This window comes from Eptatretus burgeri, chromosome 5 (genome assembly GCF_056783735.1).
Source record: "Eptatretus burgeri isolate ZD-2024b chromosome 5, Ebu_testis_v1, whole genome shotgun sequence".
NCBI lineage: Eukaryota > Metazoa > Chordata > Myxini > Myxiniformes > Myxinidae > Eptatretus > Eptatretus burgeri.
In genome coordinates, this window is record NC_140965.1 from 11,383,694 (window position 1) to 11,409,416 (window position 25,723).

Consider the following 25,723-nt stretch of genomic DNA (forward strand, 5'->3'; position numbering starts at 1 on the left):
ACAATTTTTGGCCCGATGTTTCGGTGGTGAAAAATCGGTCAAAAAATTCCAGTGTCTATCTGTCTGTCTGTGTCTCTGTCTCTGTCTCTTTCTGTCTCTGTCTCTGTGTCCCTCTCTCTCTTTTTTGAGAAACAGATCTTCCAGGATCTTCACAAAAGTCTAATAATTCCATTTTCGTCACACCCAACCTCGCCATTAAATTTCGTCCGAATCTGCCACGATGTCTTGAGATATTCCATTCACAGACAATCAACCAGACAGGGGTGAAAACATAACCTCCATCCACCTTCGTTGGTAGAGGTAACCAGCAGGCACGATAAACACGATTACACCTTGTATTGTGTTGCATCTGCTGTCAAGATTATCTTCACCGTTTACCCATGGACAGCAGATGCTGCCTGGTCACATGGTTCTCACCTTCAATTTCCCTTTCAAGAATTTTTGAATTTGACTTTTCTGTGAAGAATTCCGATTCTTAAATAAATAGTGGGAGTAGTTTGGCCTCGATCTATATATAATGAAGGGAAAGTATGCTGTATGTTTTATCTCCTACTCCGAGAGGATTTTACCGAGGAAACCAAAACGTTCCGGGATTAATGAGGGCACCTTGAAGTTGTGCATGTGAGGGTGCATTTGTAATTATCTGAGCTGTATAACTACAATATATTATGTATGCACATAAGCTGTACACATGTTTTTGCTTCATATACATTACCCGGGTTAGTTTTATTTACGGAAACTGTCTGTTACCTATACACCTCCCAAATAAAGGGATGTGTCAGAAGAGCGTGTTGCATGCTTGGAAGAAGATCACCTGTGGAGCGGTACTCTGCTGTGATATCAATAATCATAAAGATAATAACATGGCCCCCTGGCCTCTCCTGTCGGGAGGGGATGGGTGCTTCTCGTACAAATTATCCATGCCTTTCCGCTGACATCCTTTTGGCTTGCATTGCGTTTGGAGATTTAAGAGTGCAAGGGGCCATCTATTTATGACGTACATTTGAGAGAATGGAGAGCTAAGTTGAGAAGAGAAAGAGGGGTATGTCTAGAATATAACAGGACGTTATGGGAGTTTGAAAGGAGTGAAGAAAGAAAGGAAAGATGGTTTAAAAATAAGTTGAGGCAAAGACGGGGGTTGGTTTGCGGTGGGGGGGGGGACAATCTTTTGGGGATGTGCGGTTAAAAAAAAAAAAACATTCCACAACTTGGTATACGTATTAACTCACCCTTAACTGCTCAAGTTGGGTTAAAATTTAGTTCTCTCTCTCTCTCTCTCTTTCTATTTCTCTTTCTCTTTCTCTTTCTCTCTCCACAATCTTCACAGAGCATCAGTGCCACCAAAGCAGCTTCCTGAGCAAGGGTTATGCTGGGTGCTTTGGCATTGCTTTCCCAGCAGGAATTTGGAATTTGACTATGGTGCTGGGGGATAGCTTGCATACTCTTCGCGAAGGACACCATGGGGTCTCAAACGGCCATCAACGAATGCAGGTGGACGGGATGTCCGTTTAACGTCCATCCGAGGGACGGCACACATTGATCAATCACCCTACCTGTGAAGTTCCGGGATTCAAACGCAGGCGAGACAGCTTGGAGGCGTGGTTGCATATGCCTCAGCCATCCTGCCAGACCTGGTTCGCCTGTTCTCCCATACAGCGAGAGACTGGGTTGTCTGTTTGTTTGTCCGTCTGATCGTCCGTCTGTCCAGGCCATAACATTTTTACCTTTTGAGCTCATCAAATTTTCAAGAAGCCTTTATTATGAGAATATGGAGAAAATAATTAAAAATTGGGTCAAAATGTGAAAGAGCAAAGTCAAAATGTGAAAGAACAGCCGTAGTTAGCCTTGATGGAGTCCTGCTCTCTCCTTTGGGCTGGTGCTCTTGCCTCCCACCTTTCTCGGCTTCACGCTGTGGAAACCAAGGCATTTCGGATCATTGGCATCTCCTGCGATGAGGCTGTCTTTGGGCCGTTCACTCTCTCACCGCAGGCAAGTCGATGGTCTTTCTGTCTTATACCGTCTCCTCTCCGGTGTCGCCCCCCCCCCTGCTCTGTCTGCGATTTATCCCCACCATATTTCCGCAGGGTGCTGAAGGTCCGCCAACAACCCCCTTCTAGTAAAACTACCAAAATCACGAATCGCTGCTCACATTCACTCTTTCATTCCTCTTTTTTCCCGCCTTTGGAATAAACTCCCTCACTCTGTTAAATCCATTCTTCCCTCCAGGCCTTCATAACAGCTGTTCACCACCACCTCTTATCGTCCTCCATCCAAATCCTCGATCTTTTCTACCCCCGTTAATCCACCCCAAGCCCACCTCCTTCAAATTCCCTGCTTTCCTTCCTGAAAGTCCCTGTAATGTCCATCTTGTATTCCCCATGCTCCCCACCCCATCCTTCTCCCTCCCACAGATCTCCTAATGTCTCTGTTCCCCACTGTTTTGTTCTTCCCACTCCCGCACCTATTGTCTCTTGCGTTGTGTGTTAGCTCTCGTACGAGCCTCAACAAGGTAAGAAAAAGAAAATTATCTCGCCCCGCCAGAGCACATCAAGTGCGAATGCCCCGTTTTTATTTTTTTAAATTTTTTAATCGTAACATTATTTGTTTCTTTATTTATCATTGAGCTTCGGTGTGTGTCCAGGCCATAACATTTTAACCAACTGAACTTTTGTCATGAAATGTTCAACTAACCTTTATTAGAATATAGAGAAGACAAATTAATAAAATGTAAACAGGAATTCTAACTGTTTTCGTCAAGTTTAGTTCGAGCACGAAGGGGACATAGACGGGTTTTGCATTTTGAGATGCTTTCTTGTTTATTATATAATGACTTTATTTCCTATCAACTAACTCGTCTGTGTCGGTGGTTGTCATTGAAGCTTGGGAGCAGAAATATCATCAAAATGTCTGGACATCCTTGAGGATTTTAACAACAACCTCGACTACAGATGCTTGAAAACATCCCTGGTCATGATGCTTTGCTCCTGAAATAGCTCAGCAGGAAAATATAAGAAGTTTTCTATTCTTGCTTGGTATTGCATAGTCTCTAAACCAAATGACCCGCGGAGGGATGATTTTATCAGCGCCTGCTTTCTTGATCTAACCTGAGCCACAAATCTTCCTGTGACAGACTATCGTTGAAGAGGTTATCTTCCCATTGATGTGCTACAAGGATGAGGATGACGAACTGTGGAAGGAAGATCCGTACGAGTACATCCGCCTGAAGTTTGGTCAGAAATCGTTTTGTGTAACTGGTACATTCTGCATATCTGACATGTTTATGATTTTGCATGCACTAACTTAATATTTTTGTTTGTTTCTTTGTTTGTTTTTGCCGTGGTGTTTCCAGATGTGTTTGAAGACTTTATTTCACCCTCGACAGCCGCTCGAACATTACTCTTTTCCACTGCAAGCAAACGCAAGGGGGTGAGCTGTCTGTATTTTCGTGTTTCTTGGTGGGGTGGTTTGACGAGAGTCGGCGTCTCACTGTAGAATTTGCAGTAAACTCCCTTTATTTTTGCCAAAAGGAGCATACCATTTGCATTAACAGCAGGTAATAGGTAAATCTTGGTGAGTTGGGCATTGTGGTGTGTGTTCCTAACTGTGGCTTCGATGAGGTGTGTGCTGTGCTTTCGTCATGATAGATATGCACACACTGGTCTTTACCACGTTGTGCTAGCGCAGGCCCCCAGAGAATGTCACAGAACATTCTTGGAGGTCGCATCCTTAGCATTGTTTCATACTGCCCTGGTGTGCTTAATGCAGGCTTCTCCACCTTTGGCGCAATGGTTCTGGGCATGACCAATAAGTTAAGAAGGCTTCCTTTTCTGCCCACCTTTTTTCGTACAGGTTCTCGACAAGACCATGGCCTTTTGCTACCGCATGATGTTGGACCCTGCGGTCGACCCTCGAAATAAGGACGGGGCGCTGCACGTTATCGGCTCGCTCGCGGAAGTCCTTCTCAAGGTAAGCTCCATTGGGTGCCACTGTTCCCTCCAGAGAATGCCATCCTGTGCTGCCCTGTTGTGGTATGCAGTTGAAAGCAGCCAGGGACTTGCGGTTAAATGGAAACCAAAACTGAATTTTAAGAGCTCGGAATTATTAGGTCTGATCTTTATTGATATTGATATATATATATATATATATATATATATATATATATATATATATATATATAATTTTAAACTATTATGCCACAAATGCAATTTAGGTGAATTTCCCAATTATTACCATTGAAGCAGCCTTGCAGTAGAGAAGTTGGTGGAGTTGGTGGAGGTTACAGAGGAGAAAGTGCAGATGGCATTGAAAAGGATGGAGAAGGGAAGAGCGCCAGGCATTGACGAAGTGTGCACAGAGATGATAATTTCAGTGGAAGAAGTCGGAGTCAGTTGGATGAAGAGGCTGTGAATATATGTATGTGCGTGGGTTCAATTCCGTAGGATTGGAAGATGGTTAAGTGTGCCGATATGGAAGTGGAAGGGCGATGTTCAAGATCCAGGGAAGTACAGGGGCATTACTCTTCAAAGTCGTATAATGAAGATGCTGGGGAGGAGTCTTGACGGGAGGGTAAGAAAGAGGGTGCAGATCGGAGAAGAGCAGCAAGGGTTTAGAAAGGGTAGGGCGATGACTGATGGGATGTTCGCACTGAGAGAGCTGGTGGAGAAGAGTTTTAAAAATTTATTTATTTATTTGTATACATTGTCGAGGCTCATATGAGAGCGAACATACAACGCGCAGCAAGGGGGGCATGAGACTAGGGGCAGGAGAGGGAAGGCCAAAACAGTGGGGAACAGGGACATTAGATCTGTGGAAGGGAGAGGGATGGGGCGGGGAACACATGGTATGCAAGATGGAACACACACACACACACACACACACACACACACACACACACACACACACACACACACACACACACACACACACACACACACACACACACACACACACACACACACACACACACACACACACACACACACACACACACACACACCAATCGCTTTGAAAAAAATTTTTGCTTTGCAACTGCCTGTTCGATCAATGCGAAGCTTAAATATTTTATTGATGACTCTGACGTCATTGGTCACATGGTATGGCAGCCATATTGGATTAAAGGAAAAATTTGGACAAGGTTTTCTCTGAAACCGCTCAATGGAAAAAATTGAAACTTGGCATATGTCATCAACTCCCCATGGGGTATACAGAAACGCCTCACTGTCCGTTGGGGTTACATTCCTCTAAACTTCCGCGAATGAACTGAACATTGGGGAACGCATGTAATATGTAACAATTTTTTTTGGATTTGACCTTCGGTTAATGCCCCAGGGGTGGGGACTTAGGGTCTCAGGTGTCAAAACAGGGGGTGGGGGGGCGGAAATGTTTTACTAAAATTTGACATTGGGTTATTCCTGGTGGAAGTTTTTGCCATCTTTAAACTTTGCTTTAGGTGCGAAGCGTGGCGATTTGCGATGGCACGCCATCGACTTCACTCCAGTTTATTTGATGAGAGAGTGTCATCACATTCTCTCGTAAAATATAAATATGTAATGCCCGGTCTATCAAACACAGGTTTTATGAGAGAATGTATGTGGCATCCACGGTGTTCAGTCTGTCGGCCCTGGCGATGTGTACTTGGTACTTTTTCCATGACAGGCGTGTTACCCCGGTGTTTTACTGGTGTTGAGCATGCTCTCACAAGCCATTGGGGCCTCATATTAACTTTGGGGTCATAGTAATGGCCTGGCGACATCTGATTAATTTCAGACCTTCTCCACGGGTCAGCCTCCGTATCCCCTCACACTCCATTATATGCTTGCACACCCACCTGTGCTCCATCAAGATAGTGCAGAGGTAACGCATTTGCTTTTGTACCATCTAGTCTGCGTTTTATTCCTGCTTTTAGTGTAAACTGTGTCATCCTGTGTTTGACAGGGCATTACATCAAAGAGTGTGCCATCTGTCAAATGGGATGTTTACCTGGTGAACCGTCATCTAACATTATATGGTGGACGTTGAAGTTTCCATGGTGTCTTACTCTTTTGCAAAGGGTAGGCGAGTTATCGATGGTATTCGGTTTATGGGCCAAATTCCATATCCCTGCCCTTGTGTTCAGGGGAAATGCGTCTGTGGCTCAGCCGTGCCCGAGTAATGATGTAACCAGTGGGCTAAATTCGTATTTGAATCCTCGTCAAATCCGCATTTTCAAACTATGAGCCACACCTGCAGTAAAGAGCTTGGTTTGTAGGGGTTATTGGTGCAGTGTTGTATTCTGTGAGCCATTGTCATGTGTTGTGGGTGAAGCCGCATACCGCACCCTTACCCACCGTTACATACCTCACTGCAGCCAAATAATACATCAAGAAGTTCATTGAAACTGCTTTTGTTTTTGCAGAAAAAAGCTTATAAGGACCAGCTGGAGATTATGCTTCAGAACTACATATTCCCCTTGTTCAATTCTGAACTGGGCTACATGCGAGCACGGGTAAGGAGTCCCTCTTGTGCACAACATTATGGTGTACAATTCTTTAATGTAAACATTTGGAATAGGCCAAACAATGTAATGGAGAATTTACGCCCTTATCGGTTACTCCCCCTTGCAGCCTGAGAGGGCTCAAACCTACCCCTTTTTTTCCATTTATACCACCTGTGCCTACCTCCAAAGGCATGCTGGGTACTGCACTCATTCAGCACCGTGAGGTTCAAGAATGAGCTGACCTTTCGCAACGCACTGGAGCTCACCCGGAAATGTCTCATTGAGGACAAGGAGATGCCTGTCAAGGTGGAAGCTGCTTTGGCTTTGCAGGTCCTGATTTCAAACCAAGAGAGAGGTGGGAAATTGTTTGAAAAAGTATCTTGGTCACCATTCACATTCTTGAAAGTGTAAATGTTTTATACTAAATACTTTTGCAGGGTATCCTTACACATGCTATCATAGAAATATTGGGATTGATTGTTTCTACGGTGCGCAAACATTTGGCCATGGCGACGTGTGCTTGGTACTTTTTCCATGACAGGCGTGTTACCCCGGTGTTTTACTGGTGTTAAGCATGCTCACACAAGCCATTACGGCCTTATAGTAATCTTGGGGTCATAGTACTGGCCTGGTGTTGTCTGATTAATTTCAGACCTTCTCCACGGGTCAGCCTCCATATCCCCTCACACTCCATTACATGCTTGCACACCCACCTGTGCTCCATCAAGATAGTGCAGAGGTAACACATTTGCTTTTGTACCATCTAGTCTGGGTTTTAATTCTGATTTTACTGTAAACTGTCATCCTCTGTTTGACAGACAGGGCGATACATACATCAACGAGTGTGCCGTCTGTCAGTGTCAAATGGGACCTTTACCAGGGAAATCTACCATGAGATGAAGGACGTTTAGGCTTCCATGGGGTCTTACTCTTTTGTAAAGGGCAGTGGAGTTATTGATGCTTCTCTGGCCAAATCCAAATCCCAAATCCCTGCCTTGTGTGCAGGGGAAATACGTCTGTGGTACAGCCATGCCTTCGTAATGATGTAAGCAGCGGGCTAAGTTCACAATCGAATCCTCGTCAAATCTTCATTTTCTAACTATAAGCCACCTGTAGCAAAGTGCTGGGGATGTAGGGGCTGTTGGTGCAGTGTTATATTCTGTGAGCCAGTGCAATGTGTTGCGGTTGAAGCCGCATATCACACCCTTACCCACCGTTGCGTGCATCACTGCAGCCAAGGAATACATCAAGACGTGCATCGGAACTGTGATGCAGGAACTGCTCAGTATAATTCGCGAGACGGAAAGCGATGAGCTGACCAATGTGGCGCAAAAGATGATTTGCGAGTACAGCGAAGAAGTGTCACCCATTGCTGTTGACATGACACGACATCTGGTTGGTATCAATGTCGGGTGTGATGGACGGGTCAAGAAGTCTATTGATGCATGCCAACTCACCGTCGGGCACCTTTGCTTTTGATGCGTGCCAGGCGATGACATTCGGGAAGCTGATTCAGAGCGAGGTAGACGAGGAAGCAAAGGACGAGCGAGCGATCACCGCAATGGGAATCCTGAACACCATAGACACGATACTCACGGTGGTGGAAGATCACAAGGAGGTTGGGAATTTGGTCACCTGCTTTTACATACGCTGATGCCTTCTTTCTGTACAGTTGTGGTGACGGTTGTTTTTTTTTTTTATATAACAATGGCAAACTTATCTCATTGTTTGTGGTATTGAGTGTAGTGATGCAACATTTGAGTTGTAATTTCTGAAGGGCTACCAATGGGAAGTTGGCATGGTGTTTGTTTGTGCAGGACAAATGGGAACAGCAGCACGGGCTGTTATTCATAGTTTGATGTTATTGAAGTGTCGAGCAGATTGCATGCTTAAGCGGTTACGTTGCGACAATCGCAGCCTGAGTCCTGCAAAATTATTCGCAGATGCAAAATGGTTACCTTGTAGGTGGAGCTGTGTCCAATTTTATACGGTTTCTCCGTCTGTTCCTTTCCCTCAACAGATAACACAACAGTTGGAGGGAATTTGCTTGCATGTTGTTGGCATGGTCCTTCACCAACATATTCTAGGTATGTGGAATGTTGTCCAAGTCCTGTTTTAATGGACAGCAAAACTATTCCAATGTCCGGAAAAAAAATATTTTCAACTTGCTTGATGATTTGTTGTGATTAAGTTTTTGGGGTATGAAGTATCGTTTGGCATGAATCCTCATCACCTCCCTTTCTGCACTTCCAACTACCCTCATTCCAGTCTTCCAACTCCTCATGCCCTCTTTTCTCATCTTCACACTTTTCTTTTACATTTTAATCATCTCTTTATTGTCCCACTCCTCCTCTTGTTTGACTAACTGGAGAATAGTCTGATGCTCCTCAAACTGTAAGCTTGGTTGCAGTTCAAATAATGACACTGCTGTTTCAACTTTGACTTTGTGCCATCTCCTTTTTTTCTAGAATATTATGAGGAAGTGCTGTCTCTCATGTACAGCCTCACCTGCCAGGTAGTCTCAGAACCGCTATGGCAGGTCCTACCTGTTCTCTATGATATTTTCCAGCAAGATGGGTTTGACTACTTTAACGGTGAGTTCTTGAGCAGAGCTGATGCTGTGGAATTAAAGTAGTGGGATTAAAAGTGGTGGGGTGGTTGGGTGAGGGTTTGAGTTTTTTTGCTGATTTGAAAAGTGGAGCGTGTAATTGGCTTTCAGCAAGGTTCTTGGAAATGCATCTTATATATTATTTCCGAGTTTGTGGTTTTGTGTCACGCTATCTTCGACTTTGTTCTGCGCTCGAGTAACGTGATATTCGGCTTACATTATCTCAAAGACCATATGAGGTGCATGGTACAAAAAAAGTAAATAAAATGGTTCTGAAACGGTGAAATCGTATTCCACTTACTGCATTAAAGTAAAATTACTACTGATACTCTGCATCAGTTCCTTTCTCAAACACACCCACCCCAACATGTCGCGCAGAGCGCGGGTTATGCTCGTCTTCATAATAAATTGATGGATATTGTCGCATATTCGACCTACCGGGACAAGGATTAGCACCCAATAGGCAGGTTTGTGCTTGCTATGATCCGCAAGTTGCTTTGACAACGGATTAATGCAGAAGCCCATTGTAAAAAAAAAAATAATAATAATAATAATAAAAAAAACACATATATATATATATATATATATATATATATATATATATATATATATATATATATATATATATATATATATATATATATATATATATATAAAGCCTTATAGAACTCGCTTTCAAATTTTTCACCTTTTGTTGCCTTATAGCCTGGAATTAAATTGCATTAAATCGGACTTTTTCCACCTTTAATCACACATCGTAACCCACAACTTCCAAGTTAAAAACAAATTCCAGAAAAGTAATTAAAACTGCAAAACTAGAATATTGTCAGGTTAATCCCCCAACCTAATTTGTGGTGATGGGCGGTTAACACTGCAAGCCCCCAGACGATCGAGCGGTTCCTTTCCTTATTCATAGGAGGCGGACACGTTGATCCTCGGAGATTATAACGCGTGTGGGAGGGGCAGAGTGCAATGGCGGAGGGACAGAGGAACGGGGAAGCACAGCACGGGGGGGGGGGGTTAATACCCCAACCCCACAACAAATACATGGATACAGCTTCTTAAAAGGAACACATTTAAGGAAAATAGACAAATACTTACAAAGGACAATCATTCAAAAGGTAATGATGATAATAATGAAGTCAATAAATCCTACAGTCGAGGCACCTCTTCACATGGACTCAAATACAGACAAAGGGAAAAACAAAATGAAAAGAAAACCCTTCCTTTCAACTATTCTTGTACTGAGCTTGGCTTAGAACTGGTCTTTGTGGAACTTGGAATCGAGGCGCTTCCACCGCACATGCAGACACGCACCAAATGACGCCGTCACTTCTCTCATAGCAGGACAAATGCAAGCCATGCACTCTGCCAGCAGCACTCAACACCAAGGCTCAGAGCCCCAGTGCAGCCGCTTCGTGTGTCGATCGTCCTCACCACAGAGAAAAAAATCACTGAGGGGTGATTACACACTGGGGTAGCTTATTCTTAAACGCTAACTAATTAACACGACACCACCCCTTCGTGGGGTGACCTGTTACACTTAAGCTCACAGGTTCCCCACTTAGTTGTACCGAGATGCCTCCAACACGTCCATGGACCAAGCATCTCTATACAATGCTATATTCCCTATTAAATCCCTCCATCTACCCCCACAACCGTAATATCTTGGTTGGATAAGTGTCCACCCCCCTGAGTTTACACTTGGTGGAAGCACCTTTAACAGCAATTACAGCTGTGAGTCTGTTGGGATAGGTCTCCACCAACTTTGCACACCTTGATTGGGCAATATTTGCCCATTCTTCTGTACAAAACTGTTCAAGTTCAGTCAAGTTGTGAGGGGAGCGTTGATGGACAGCAATCCTCAAGTGATGCCAGAGATTTTCGATTGGATTTAGGTCAGAGCTCTGGGCCACTCAAAGATATTTATCTTTTTGTTTCTTAGTCACTCCAGTGGAGCTTTGGCTGCGTGCTTTGAATCGTTGTCATGCTGAAAGGTGAACTTCCGTCCCAATTTCAGCTTTCTTGTAGAGGGCAGCAGGTTTTCCTCGAGTACTTTTTCTGTATTTTGCTCCATCCATTTTCCCTTATATCCTGACAAGTGCCCCAGTCTCTGCTGATGAGAAACATCCCCATAACATGATACTGCCACCACCATGCTTCACAGTAGGGATGGTGTTCTTTGAGTGATGTGCTGTGTTGGGTTTTTGCGAAATGTAAAGTTTTGCATTTCGGCCAAAAAGTTCCATCTTTATTCCATCAGACCACAAAACTTTTTGCCACATGACTTCAGAATCTCTGGAGTGGTTCTTTTGCATCCCTCAAATATAACTCAAGGTGGGCTTTTTTGAGTAATAGCTTCCTTCTTTCCACCCTACTCTACAGGCCAGACTTGTGGAGTGCTTGGGATATTGTTGGCCAATGCATATGCAAAAGACCAGTCTTTGCCATAAAGGCAAGTAGCTCTTTCAAGCTTGCCATTGGCCTCTTGGTAGCCTCGCTGATCAGTCTCAAACTTGCTTCATCATCCATTTTGGAGGGACGGTCTGATCTAGGCAGAGTCTTGGTGTTGCCATGCATCTTCCATTTCTTAATGATCATCTTGACTGTGGCCCAAGGGTTATTCAAGGACTTTGAAATCTTTTTTATACCCATGTCCTGATCTGTGCCTTTCCACAACTTTATCCCGGAGGTCTTTTGAAAGCTCCTTGGTGGTCATAGCTGCGTCTTTGCTATGAAATGCACGACCCAGCAGAGGAAACCTACAGGAACAGCTGACTTCTGAAATAATCATAATCACAACAATTTAACACACGTGGAGGCCAATTAACTTGGTGTGTGATTTTGAAGGTGATTGGTTACACCTGAGCTCATTTACAATTGCTATTATAAGGGGGGTGGTTACCTGTCTTCAACCAAGATATTCTAGTTTGGTATTTTCAATTAATTTTCTGAAACTTGTAGAATTTGATTTTTATTTGGAAGTTGTGTGTTACAATGTGCAATTAAATGTGGAAAAAGTCTGATTTAATGCAATTTAATTCTAGGCTACAAGGCAACAAAAGGTGAAAATTTTGAAAGAGGGTGTGGACTTTCTATCGGCATTGTAAATGCAATAAATACAGTGTAAATTAAACAAAAACACAACACCTTTACCTTTTAAATTTATTACAACACAGCGAAATTAGTAAGGTTAACAACGTCACCGACTCGCACTGTACTCTGCCGTAAAAAGAAAACACAACACTTCGCTCAGGATGATGTTAGAGACGGGGTGGGTGGAAAGTGAAGGGATGGTCGGGTGAGCTGGGAAAGGGGTGGGGGGGGAATGAGTTTAAAAGGGGGAGTGGGGAAGGCGATTCAGCAAACAGAAAAACAGCATTTGCTTTACGACGAAGGTGCCTACAGCATTGCCCCGATGGAGAAGGGTAACATGATCCTTAACGACCTTAGCTCTTCCCTGCTTAGACAGCAAGCTACACGATGTCGTCGTCCTCCAGAATAATCCAGTCTCGTCGTCATTAAAAGCCTGATCTGTCATAAATCCCTTCGCCTCAATTTGTTTTATGAGTTGCGGTTGAGAATGTACTTTTGGGAATGGGGATCGAGTCCGGGTGTCGGAAATCAAGGGTTTTGGAATGGCGGTTCAAGTACAGGTGTCAAAAATGAAGGTTTGGGAATGAGGTTTGAAGGAAAATGAAGGTTTGGGAGTGAGGTTTGAAGGAAAATGAAGGTTTGGGAATGAGGTTTGAAGGAAAATGAAGGTTTGGGAATGAGGTTTGAAGGAAAATGAAGGTTTGGGAATGAGGTTTGAAGGAAAATGAAGGTTTGGGAATGAGGTTTGAAGGAAAATGAAGGTTTGGGAATGAGGTTTGAAGGAAAATGATGGTTTGGGAATGAGGTTTGAAGGAAAATGAAGGTTTGGGAATGGGTTTGAAGGAAAATGAAGGTTTGGGAATGAGGTTTGTTTGGAAATGAGGTTTGAAGGAAAATGAAGGTTTTGGAATGAGGTTTGAAGGAAGAGGAAGGTTTGGGAATGAGGTTTGAAGGAAAATGAAGGTTTGGGAGTGAGGTTTGAAGGAAAATGAAGGTTTGGGAATGAGGTTTGAAGGAAAATGAAGGTTTGGGAATGAGGTTTGAAGGAAAATGAAGGTTTGGGAATGAGGTTTGAAGGAAAATGAAGGTTTGGGAATGAGGTTTGAAGGAAAATGAAGGTTTGGGAATGAGGTTTGAAGGAAAATGATGGTTTGGGAATGAGGTTTGAAGGAAAATGAAGGTTTGGGAATGGGTTTGAAGGAAAATGAAGGTTTGGGAATGAGGTTTGTTTGGAAATGAGGTTTGAAGGAAAATGAAGGTTTTGGAATGAGGTTTGAAGGAAGAGGAAGGTTTGGGAATGAGGTTTGAAGGAAAATGAAGGTTTGGGAGTGAGGTTTGAAGGGAAATAAAGGTTTGGGAATGAGGTTCAAGTAGGGATGTTGGAAAGTAATGGTTTGGAATAATGTTTGAATACGGAGTTGGAAAATGAAGTTTTGGGAATGAGGTTTGAAGGAAAATGAAGGATTTGGAATGAGGAAGGTTCAATCTTCAATCATTCACGCTGTAATGGCGGCCCACAGATGCTGAATTTTTCCCCTCGAGCAAACTGATCTAACAAGTCGATCTTTTTGCCCAACATCGTAACCTTTCTCTGCCTTTTGACATCACTAACTTTGTCCATCACTTTACAGATGGCTCATTAAAAGCAGTGCGCGAGAAACAACACAAGGCTCATAAATGTGAGGTCATCGTTCACGCACGGGACGCAAACGATGACTCTCCTTAACCCAAATCCCGCGATAACAAAATCGGAACACAACAGGTTGCCCGCAATTGGTTGAAACCTGCGATATTTGAGGGGTTACTGTGTTGCCTTTTTCTTTTCTTTTCTTCTTTTTTTTTTTTCCTCTCTTTGTTATTGTATGATTTACGATATTTTTTTTTTTTATGAATCTCTTCCATCATATCAGAAGATGCTGTTCCAATTCCCGATAAGCTTATTTTCTACAAGCATTGCTTTTCATCCAGTTCCTCCGTGTTTCATGTCGACAATTCAAATGTCAGTCTTAGAATGATTGTAATTTACAAAATGAACTGTTATAATGAAGTTTTATGTCACGTACTGTTTTGTTATATTTCAATTTTGGTTGTATGATAACTTGGTGCATGAAATCAACAAAACTGAAACTGAACATAACTATTTATCATGAGGTCGAGATTCTTCTTTAATGTCATTTTAATGTATCCATAATTTATGCAAAATTATCATCTTTTTCCAGTCAGTTGTGCATCCTTTCATATTTATGTGGTATTTTCGTTCTTGTCGATGCAATCTCTGCAGGTCCATAAGTAAATTCATAAAGATATCTTCATTCAGAAACCCTCCATTCTATGAAAGACAAATTGGTAACATTGTAAATCCAGATTTACAAAAGCTTCCACTCTTGTCATCCTTTGTGTTCCTGTTGATCCCTCCCCAGAAATGATGCCTGTCCTTCACAATTACGTGACAGTCGACACGGACACGCTGCTCAAAGACCCAAAGCACCTGGAGATGATTTACAGCATGTGCAGGAAGGTAAGGTGGTTAAGTACGCTTGGTTTCCCTTTGCTGAAAGACCTTTCAACAAACCGTGAACGTTTTTAGGAGAAACCGAATTGTTGTAAGGCTGGCCATCTCCTGCATGGGAATGGGAGAAGGTGACAAATCAAACGTTGGCTGCTTCATCGTCGTCTGCTCTTCACAGGTCCTCATGGCGTCTCCCGAGGAGGATGTGGAATGTTATGCGGCTAAGTTGCTCGAGGTTATCATCCTGCAGTGCAAAAGTCGTGGAATTGACCAGGTGGGTGCTTCTGGTCAGCCTCCGAAGCATTTGATTGCTGCGATGGTACAACCATCTCTCTCCCAAAGACTGTACTCCATGAAGTATCGTCCGCTTAGTGTGCTGTGCTCGGATTACTGTTTGGTAGTCTGGTTCAATTCCTCAAGAGAATGACACTAGAATATGCCAACTCCTCGACAAGCATGCTGCCGTTAAGCTTTCCTGCCTTTTATACCTCTTAGCTTTTACTATGGTCCTGAAATTGTTTTGTCAAAAGGTTCCTCGGCTGATTTTTATGAAGGGTTTTGTTTGTTTGTTTGTTTGTTTGCTTGCTTATTTATTTGCTTTGACACAATTCTACTCGATGTGGTGTTGTTATAATTATTATATGCTTCATGACTATGATGCAAAACATATGCAGGTATTGTCTCATCTATTCCAAGTGATTTACAGTTTTACAATTTACAGTGATATTGGCAGTGCAGGTTTTATTACGACTTTATGAGTAAGCAATGATTGGAAACGTATATTGCTTTGATGTTGAAAGAAGTCCACAAACACTTAAACGAGCTTATGCGGACATTGTGATCCCCTCTCTTAAAACGTTTGAGTTGCTTGCGTATTCGTCCAGGAGCAAGAAAAGAAAAGGAACCAAGCTGAAATTGCATGCAGAATATATGCTGATCGACCTTTTCAACTGTTTGGGCCTGCTGCATTATGGAATTTTTTTTGAGATTCACTGGGCAACAAAGATTTTGCTACTGGGGTGGAAACTTGTGTTCTAGGCTAAATCGAGGATGCTGATTCTGGATCTGAAGTCAGAATTTTCTCAGCACGTCAGTATTTTGAGATACATATGGTCCAATTACAGTAGCTTGCCCTGGTGGGTGATTTTGAGTGATCATAAATATATATTTTTTTTAGTTTTTATTATCCCGCGTGGCGGAAGGGGGATATTGTTGTCACCCAGGTCGTCCGGCTGTCCGTCCGTCCGTCCGGGCGTCAACATTTATAGCTGTGAGTGCGATAACTCATAAACTGTTCGCCATATCGATTTGAAATTTGGGTCACACATGTAGCACCTGAAAAGGAAGAACCCTATTGATTTTGGGCTTGGCCAGATCCAAGATGGCCGACTGGGGCGGCCATCTTGAAAAAAAATGTTTATTCGCCATATCGATTTGAAATTTAGGTCACACATGTACCACCTAAAAAGGAAGAACCCTATTGATTTTGGGCATGGCCGGATCCAAGATGGCCGACCGGTGGCCATCTTGAAAAAAATGTTTTTTGTAATCAATGGAAAACTACTTATCTGATTTCAATTATTTTTCAATGGTGGGGGATTCCCCATCTCTGATGGTATATTTTTATTATTATTATTATTATTATTATTATTATTATTATTTTTTAATTTTTAATTTTTTTTTTTGGTTTCAATGATAGCAATATAACTGTTATAGAATATTATTTCTCCTAAAAAAGCTTTAGAATCATTAAATTATTAAAAATGGATGAAAATAACCGAGCTATGAATTTTTGAGTAAAACTTTCCACGTGGCATTACAATTTGTAACTAACCTGAACCCTTCTGAAAAACTTTGTCAAGGCATTGGATCATGACGGTGAAGGCTTCCAATATCTCAGAGAGAAGTTTGGCGCAGAGAAAACTGATGCTAAACTCAAAGCGGGCATTTTTGTTGGCCCCCAGATCGGAGAACTGACGTGTGATCCCGAGTTTAAAAATGAACCAAACCCACTTGAGTTTGCAACATGGGAAGCATTTGTGTTGGTTGTGCAGAACTTTCTTGGGAACCATTGAGCTGAACAGTATGTGGAATTGGTGGACAACATGCTGAAGGCCTATCAGCAAATGGGCTGAAGGATGTCTCTTAAAATGCACTTCTTGCATTCTCATCTTGATTTCTTCCCACCTCATCTGGGTGAGGTAAGCGATGAGCATGGTGAAAGGTTCTACCAAGACATTTCGATCATGGAAACTAGGTATCAATGCCGGTTCAACCCAATCACGATGGACGATTACTGCTGCTTCCTATGACGGGAGACTAATTCCACACACAAGAGCAATTGTCTCACACACGTCTGAACAGTGCTTTCGCTGACTATATATTCCAGTGTAAACTTGAAGTGTTGTTTCTGAATCACTCACATTGGGGCAGATTTCCTGATGAAGTTTACTCCCTTCCGAAGATTACCATGTTCTGTTTTATAAACTTATTTTTCTGCAACTTGTTTATGTTCTTGATTTGTCGACTAAACATTGTTATCTAAATATGATGTGAAAGTAATTACTAAGCACCAATATTAGATGTACAATATGGTGATCTGCAATAATAAAGTATCAAATATAGCATGCTGGGTATCATTAATACATACACATATTTTGAAAACCCGACATGCTGGCTAAATTCTGACAACAGATTTGAAATCAGCGGCCAAGGTTGAGCCAAGAACACTTGCATTTCCTTTAGTAGCAGGCAAAAAGTTTTTTGTTGTTGTTGTTGTTGTTGTTGCCCAGTGTTGTGCACAAACTGAACCCAATACCCTCCATTGATCTTTTGAAAAGTGTACTGCCATGCACTGCAGTCCGTTGCTTTCCAATCAAGCAAGATATTTTAGTTCTTCGACACAAACTTGATTCGATGCAACTTCGTAAAATGTTTTCTTCCCTGAAACAGAAACGTGTGCACTCTGATATATGTATATGTATATGTATATGTATATGTGTATGTATATATATGTATGTATATATATGTATGTATATATATATATATATATATATATATATATATATATATATATATATATATATATATATATATATATATATATATATACAGTGGTACCTCTACTTACGAATGTCTCTACATACGAATGTTTCAGGTTACGAAGCGCCTGAACGGGAAAATATTGCCTCTAGTTACGAAGGCGTTTCAGGATACGAAGTCAAAAATACAGTACAGTACGCGCTGCTTTTCGCTGCTCCCAGAGTTTCCCAAACGTAAACAAACTTGTAGCTGCTCTGCCATTGGCTATCGCCTAAAATCTGCCTGGCAACCCTTTGCGTATGCGTGTATCCCAGCATGCTCTTCGTGTCCCTGTCCCGCTCTGTAAATATAGTTATACTGTATACAGTCTATGGTCCCGCTACGAAGTGCTCAGACAGTGTTACAGTACAGTACGCGTGTGGATTACAGTAACTTTTATTCACAATGGACCCCAAGAAAGCAATGAAGAAAAGTGGACAAGGAGAAAAGAAGAAGAAGAGAGTTTTTCTGGCCATACAAACAAAGCAAGAGATAATAGAAAGGTATGAAAAGGGGATGCGTTTGATTGATCTCGCAAAAGAATATGGCCGTAATATATCTACGATCGGCACGATAATAAAACAAAAGGAAGCCCTAAAAGCTACGGCTCCTTCCAAAGGCCTCTCTGTAATTTCCAAGAGGAGGTCGGCAGTGAACGATGAGATGGAGAGGTTGTTACTCGTGTGGATAAAGGAGAAAGAGATCGCTGGTGACACAGTGACAGAGGCCATAATTTGCGCAAAGGCAACCGCCATCTTCACTGACCTCGTGAAGGAGGATACAGGCGAGGGAAATTCGGCGCAAGGACGACACCAGGAGTTTAAGGCATCGCGTGGGTGGTTCGAGAAGTTTAAAAGGAGGACTGGACTTCACTCTGTTCTTCGCCATGGCGAAATTATTTCGCTGGGAAAGGGCATGGGTCTTGAGGTGGATGACGAGGACATCAACGAGCTGATTCAGGAGCACAACGAGGAGCTTTCGACGAAGGAGCTGCAGGAATTGGAGGTGATGCAACACACCGCGGTGCAGGAGGAGTTCAAAGAGGACGAGGAGGAGGAGGAGGAGGAGGCAGCCATTATTCCATCAGCCCAAATCAGACATTTTAGGAAAATTCCATGAAGTCTCGGAATTTGTTGAAAAGAATCACCCGGAAAAAGTGTTCACAAGTCGGGCTATCGCGCACTATGACGATGTCTGCCTCGCGCATTTCTGACTGATTGTTTAAAGCCGGCAAAAGCAGACGTCATTGGATCAATTCTTCACGAAACGTGAGGCAAAAAACACTGCTGATAAGGACCAGTAAACAGAGGCCAAAAAGTAATGAGAATAGCAGTTAAAAGGTAAATGAATATTTTTATTATTTCCTTTATTCTTTGTTTTTTACATTATGTGCCTCTCGTTTTATGTTTATTGTGCGGTAATCTAATTTTAACATGTATTTGTTTCATGTTCTGATGCATTTTTATGATTTATTAAAAAAAAATGTCCGAATTTTGCGGGGCTTGGAACGGATTAGCGCATTTACATTCAAAAGGCGTCTCTACTTACGAAGGTTTCAGGTTACGAAACTACTCCCAGAACGAATTAAATTCCTAAGTAGAGGTACTACTGTATATATATATATATATATATATATATATATATATATATATATATATATATATATACATATGTTTTTGTTTTTTTTTATGAAATAAAAAGTAATGTCTGCCTTTATAAAAAAAAAATATATATATATATATATATATATATATATATATATATATATATATATATATATATATATATATATATATATATAAACAACAACAACAAACTTTACCTCTTACTCTGTCTTGCTATATACAGTACATGACATTTCTAGCTGACAAACTGGATGTTTCCTCAGTGTATTCCTCTGTTTGTGGAGGCATCCCTGGAGAGACTTACGAGAGAAGTCAAGTCGACGGAGCTCCGTGCCATGTGCTTGCAGGTAACGAGGACCTGGCATCTCGTATGTTCTGACTCTCTTGCTTGATATGCTCTTTGACTGGAATGTAGAAAGTTGTCTCATCTTTTTGTCTGACTGGTTCAGGTAGTCATTGCTGCTCTTTATTACAACCCGATTCTCCTCTTGGCTACGTTGGAGACGATGCGCTTCCCATCCAGCACGGAACCAATTACAGCACAGTTTGTTAACCAGTGGCTCACCGACGCAGAGAATTTCCTTGGGTGAGTTGAGTGGATTTGGTGAGAGATGGCTGGAGAGATGATAAATGGATATATATATAGTCATGTGCACGGCAACCTCTTGACAGGAAACAACCACACCGATGCGGTTACCATAATGCGGAATTTGCCAAGACTTCATGGATATCACAACTCGGCATCAACTCGTTATCGCTGGCCTGTTACCGCGCCGGCCTTCATAGATCTCAAACCTCATCATTTGCATGAAAAATGACGGCAACTCAAGGCAAGCTGTGCTTAAAGGGATGAATAAATAATTTGGTACACAAGACAACCATCTATCTTCTCCCAAGGCACCACACCTACATAATAACTGTGAGCCAGTGGCTGGATGCAGAGTCCAGACCATCAATGTGTCCGAGCCAGAGAGGGAGCGCCAGACAAGGACTGACAAGAGGCTGCTTCCTGTCGGGGCCGTTGTTTATGCCCGACCTTCACCCCGCCACAAGTCCGCTGCCTCCCCCGAGGCTCACCAATGATGGGCCACAAGGGTCTCCACCCCCAGTCGTTCTGCAAATGGGACCCCAGGGTTTTACCAATCGTATCCCGTGACCCCCAGGAATCCCAACCTTGAGGCCCAGCCATCAGTATCTGCCCCCCCCCCCCCAAGGGCATTCAAGAATCCCAGTCGAGCCACGAACAAATCACCTCCCCATACTCTCCACACTCCCTACAAGTAGAACAAGAATGAGGATTAGTGCTGTGCCAGAACCAAGTTCCTTAACTCCTAACTCTGAGAGTTGCGCTTCCGAGCCGAGTCAATTTGGATTCGACTGTCAAGGGCTCAGATATTTTCCTGTCACATGAAATGAAGTACTGTGGAAGTGGAAATTTTCGCACTTCATGCTACAAAGGAGAAGTGTGAATTTATTTAACGACCTGTAAATGTATTTGCCTTTTGTAAAAGAGAGATTGCAGCATCAGAGTGTACAAAAAAATGTGCATGCTGTACACATACCAGTCGCACCAGAGTAAATGGTAAGCAACACGCTTGGCCAGCACATGGGGCGTAGGTCGACGCGGCTCGCAACTACAGTACTGTGCTTATTTGAAGCCCATTTCAAAATCTGGCGAACTTCAATGTTTCTCAAAATCTTCAAACTTGATTAATGCAGGGGTTGATGCACCGTCTGTCCATGCCGTTAACGAGGAAATTTGAAACCTGGTACGGGTGAAAGTCCTGTACGAGCTCGTGGTGACAGCAGTGCCGACACCCGAGATTGGAATGAATAAAAATATACATTGTTCTAGGAGACCCTGAATTTACGAATCTCTGCATTCATTACGTGAATTTCGAAATTACGTATGAATGCTAACGAAGCGTTTCATGCACGCGCTGTGTGGGTTTTCAGTGACTTGCTTCTGCTCGTCAGGCACTTTTAATCTGCCATTGCTCGCAAGAAAACAGTAATTCAAGTACTTCTCAACATAATATTCAGCATGTTGCCGAAAGAGTGCAATTATCAAATGGTTAACGGTAATGATTCCATTCCGAAATGAAAATCAGACTTACAGAAATACGAGAAATATCCCATGGATGAGAGGTGTCGAGTTCGTACCGTTTCCTGTTAGTACAATTTCAGACATTAAATCCTTCCTCTTCTCCAATGACTTGATTTCCGATCATCAGTTTGGTTTCAGACCAGGTCACTTCCCTGGATGTGTTGCTTTTGAGCTCCCAAAAATGGATGGAGATCCTCAATGCCAGACATGAAATCAGAGCCATTTCCCCAGACATATCACATGCTTTCGATACGGTCTGGCACCCTGCCCTGCTCACCAAACTCTCTTCCTATGGTATCCAAGAACATCTCCACTCATGGCTCGTAAACTTCCTCTCCTGTCGCAGCCAACGTGTGGCCCTAAATGGAGTTCTCTCATCCCCTCTTCCTGTCCAGGCTGGAGTTCCTCAAGGCAGCGTTCTGGGCCCTGTTCTTTTTCTGTTTTTCATCAATGATATCTCCGACTCTAGAAAATCCTCTTTATCTCTGCTGATGACTCCACGCTCTGCCGTACCATCTGTCATCCCTCAGATTGGCAAACAGCAGCCTCTTCACTCTCTGCAGATCTGGATAAAAATCACAAGCTGGTACAAAGTGTGGAACATGTCTTTTAACCCTGACAAATCTCACACTGTCACTATGTCTCTCTAAAAGGTCTTTCAGGAACCCCACCCCTCCCTCCCCCCCCCCTCCACTCCCCCATCTTTCTCAACAATGTTCTTGATGTCCTTTCATTCAAACTTTTGGGTCTCACTATCTGACAGGATTTTTCCTGGGAAAGCCACATTTCCAACCTGGCCTTCCAACCAAAGCCAGTCAACCGTCCTTCCTCGGCACACCTGAGCTCCTGACCACAGATAAAGCTTTCGTCCGCAGCCTGATGGAGTACTGCTCTCTCCTCTGTGCTGGTGCTCTCGCCTCTCTCACTTTTCTCGGCTTTACGCTGTGAAAACCAAGGCATCTCCCGTGATGAGGCTGAGTCTGGGTCTCTCGCTCTCACCACAGGCAGGTTGGTGGTCTTTGTCTTCTACCGTCTCCTCTCCAGCCTTGTCCTGTCCCCCCCTGCTCTGTCTGAGATATGCCCCCCCCCCCCATATTTCTGCTTGGCGCTCAAGGTCTGCCAGCAACCCTTTCTGGTAAAACTAGCAAAATCAAGAATCACTGCTCACCTTCACTCTTTCATTCCCCTTTCTTTCCTGCCCTTGGAACAAATTCCCACACTCTCTTCAATCCCACTCTGCAATCCAGGTCTTCAAAACAGCTGTTCAACACCATCTCTTATCTTCCCCCATCCAAAACCACGATCTTTTCTACCCCCATTAATCCACCCCAATCCCACCTCGTTCAAATTCCCTGCTTTCTTTTCAGAAAGTCCCTGTTGTGTCCATCTTGTTTATCCCATGTACCCTGCCCCATTGTTTCCACAGATCTCATGTCTCTGTTCCCCACTGTTTTTTTCCTTCTTTCTCCTACCCCTCTTGTCTCCTGTTCCGCTTGTTGTGCGTTTGCTCTCATACAAGCCTCGACATTGTACACACAAAAAAAAGTACAAGTGAGTGGCAGCAGTGGATATAACAGACGCACAGACGCACACACTTCTCCTTTTACCAATATATGCGATATCTAGTATTGTTTCTCTTGCAGCCCGAAACCAAACAAAAATAATATATAATGGCACTCACAGCGCATACACCTGCCACTCCCACCCCTTTTCCTCCCCAACATGATTGATCATACTGATCATATATCATCATTTTGAATTGCTTATGCATTGACAAACCCGAGATATGTCCTTCCCATTGGTGTTAAGAAACAACAAAACTAGACACCGTCTCTCCCTCTGGGAAGTTTGCCTGGATGTTCGGCATGACGGCATCGTCTTTCCAGTTGCAGACATGCATTCACGAAATCGCCAAGCCTGCAATGATCGCACGAGGTAATCTCGCAAGGTTCAAAGTTCACTCACTGATCGGGATGATCAGGGAGGTCTAGTAGAACGTGCGCGTCCACAGGCTTTGCACCGTTGCACATTGTCGGGATTTTTTGCAGTACGGGCTGAAAGATATCAAATTTTGGGGTGAGTTGATAAGAAAATTCTCCAAATCTTTCATTCTGCAGAGACACACCCCTTTCTCTCAGGTACTTTTCTTCATATTTTTGGCTTCTTTTGAAAGCTTTGTGAGCCATTTTGGGTAACAATCCTTATCTGGTATGCAAGATAGACTTTCAGGTCAGGTATGGGAGCATGTGCTGGAGCAGCACATCGCCGCATTCACTTTCCGGCGGGCTTGCAGGGTTCCAGGTGATGGGCAAAGTTTAAGTTAATCTATTAATTTAAATAATATTTCATGGTCTTCAAAAAGATCAGTTGTGTTTCACTCTTGGTTTAGCTTCGAGCCAAAGCTCTGGGGGACTTATCCCACCCACCACAAAATGGTGGTGCAACATATGGTGGCAGAGGTTAAATTTGTCTGAAAAGAGGGCAAAATATCCTGGTTGTGAAATAAAATTTGTCATCAACATTACTCATGCCTATCCTCACATAATTTCAAACGAGGTGTGGGAGACAGACAAACACATAGACAGACAGCACAGTTCACAAAATATAATAGATGACTTCCCTTCCAAGGAACTTCACAGAAAGAGACCATTCGGCGCATCAAGCCTGTACAATAGTTGCAAACCTTTGACTTTTTTTTTTGTACACGGTCAAGGCTCGTGGAAGAGCGAGAACGTGAAACGGATCAGGATGTAGCAGGACAAAAGGAACGGGAAGCGCGGGTAGGGTTGTGAGGTGGGGATGCCACCAACAGTGGAGTTGAAGGATAAAATGGAAAATAATTGGACAAAGACTGGGCCAGGGAGGAATAGGGTGGACAAGATGCATACAGAAGGAAACTTCTCTCCTCCAATCCTCCCTATCCCCCCCCCACCCCCCTCTTTTCCACCAGATGAGCAGATGCTCCGACTGAGGCGAGTGATCTCACCGTGAAGGATGAATTCTATGCCACGCTCGAGTCTATTGTTGATCAGTGCCCCAGGGGAGATACTATTCGTCTTGGGGGATTTCAATGCATCAATTGGAACTGATAGGGATGGTTATGAGACGTGTGTTGGTCCCCATGGGTCTACAACTGTGGACCAGAATTGCACCAAGTTCCTTGACTTTGCAAGAGTCAAGAGTGGCTGGTTCATGGTTTCAGTGCGCACAGGCTCATCGCTGGACTTGGTATTCCAACACTGGTGGTGTGGCAAAGGAGATTGACCATGCGCTCGTTGATGGTCGCTGGAGGATGATCCAGAACTGCGTGGTCTACCGGAGTGCTCAGTTCCTCAATACCGAGCACAGGCTTGTAGCAATTCTGAAGTTTCAGCTTCATTCAAGGAGAATGGTACCAATTCAGCCTTGGCTGGATGTTGGCAAGCTCAAGGATGAGAGGTTAGCTGAGTTTGCGAACAGGCTGAGTGGAGATTTGGGGGGGGGGGGTCTGGGTGCTTTGGGGGATCCTGAAGAGTTGTGGATTGCCTTCAAGACCATCATCCTTGATGTTGCCGTAGATGTCTTGGAACTCACCGTAGGGCGAAGAATAATTTTGTCTCTCAAGGGACACTGGGTACCATTGACCAGAGTCGCAGGGCCAAGTTGAATGGCAGAGCTGAGCTGTTCAGGGAGCTGAGGCATAAAACTGTACGTGCGCTAAGGGTGGACAAGGAGGCCTATGTGTGAGTAATCTGTGAGGGGGTAGAGCATCACCTGTGGTCGTGATTCTCGTCCTGCTTACAGGGGAATTCGCGCATTGCGTTCATCCAAGCCCATCCCTCGGTGTACTGCAGTTAGAGCAGATGGCGGTGGCTTTTGACAGAGGAGTCCGAAGTGAAGGCCCGCTTGGCCAGTTACCTTAAGCGGCTGTACTAGGCTGATCCACCAGCTGTCGAGTTGGTTGTCAGGGGTGTTACAATCACTGTTGCTGACCCTCCAATCAACTGTGATCCACCTTCGTTTGTGGAAACACAGGCTGCGGTGAAACGGTTGAAATGGGGTGAAGCTCCTGGGATGTGTGCATCCATGCTGAACTTCTCAAGGCTGGTGAAAATGCTGTACTCATGTCATTGCATGCAGTTCTGTGCTGTGCTTGGAACACAGGCATCATCCCAACTGATTGAAAGAGGGGCCTTGTTGTCCCTCTCTGGAAAGGAAAGGGTGATTGCCAAGACTGCAACAA

At 43.4% G+C, this 25,723-nt stretch overlaps 1 protein-coding gene and 2 non-coding genes across 5 annotated transcripts in view; all 3 read left to right on the top strand.

Moving 5' to 3' along the window:
* Nucleotides 1-25,723, top strand: part of LOC147025843 (importin-7-like) — a 183,479-nt gene that overhangs the window by 135,724 nt on the left and 22,032 nt on the right. For all 3 annotated transcript variants that reach the window (XM_085880721.1, XM_085880720.1, XM_085880719.1), the window contains 13 exons: nt 3,131-3,230; nt 3,350-3,426; nt 3,850-3,966; nt 6,395-6,484; nt 6,665-6,830; nt 7,710-7,870; nt 7,965-8,093; nt 8,496-8,562; nt 8,944-9,069; nt 14,600-14,697; nt 14,867-14,962; nt 19,658-19,741; nt 19,844-19,980. In XM_085880721.1, the coding sequence (XP_085736847.1) occupies nt 3,131-3,230; nt 3,350-3,426; nt 3,850-3,966; nt 6,395-6,484; nt 6,665-6,830; nt 7,710-7,870; nt 7,965-8,093; nt 8,496-8,562; nt 8,944-9,069; nt 14,600-14,697; nt 14,867-14,962; nt 19,658-19,741; nt 19,844-19,980 (1,448 nt within the window). The remainder of the gene's footprint in view (nt 1-3,130; nt 3,231-3,349; nt 3,427-3,849; nt 3,967-6,394; nt 6,485-6,664; nt 6,831-7,709; nt 7,871-7,964; nt 8,094-8,495; nt 8,563-8,943; nt 9,070-14,599; nt 14,698-14,866; nt 14,963-19,657; nt 19,742-19,843; nt 19,981-25,723) is intronic.
* LOC147025844 (small nucleolar RNA SNORA23) lies at nt 5,621-5,805 on the top strand. Its single transcript, XR_015058795.1, has one exon. It is a non-coding gene; the product is annotated as a small nucleolar RNA SNORA23 (small nucleolar RNA).
* On the top strand, nt 6,982-7,166 carry LOC147025845 (small nucleolar RNA SNORA23). The gene has a single exon (XR_015058794.1). It is a non-coding gene; the product is annotated as a small nucleolar RNA SNORA23 (small nucleolar RNA).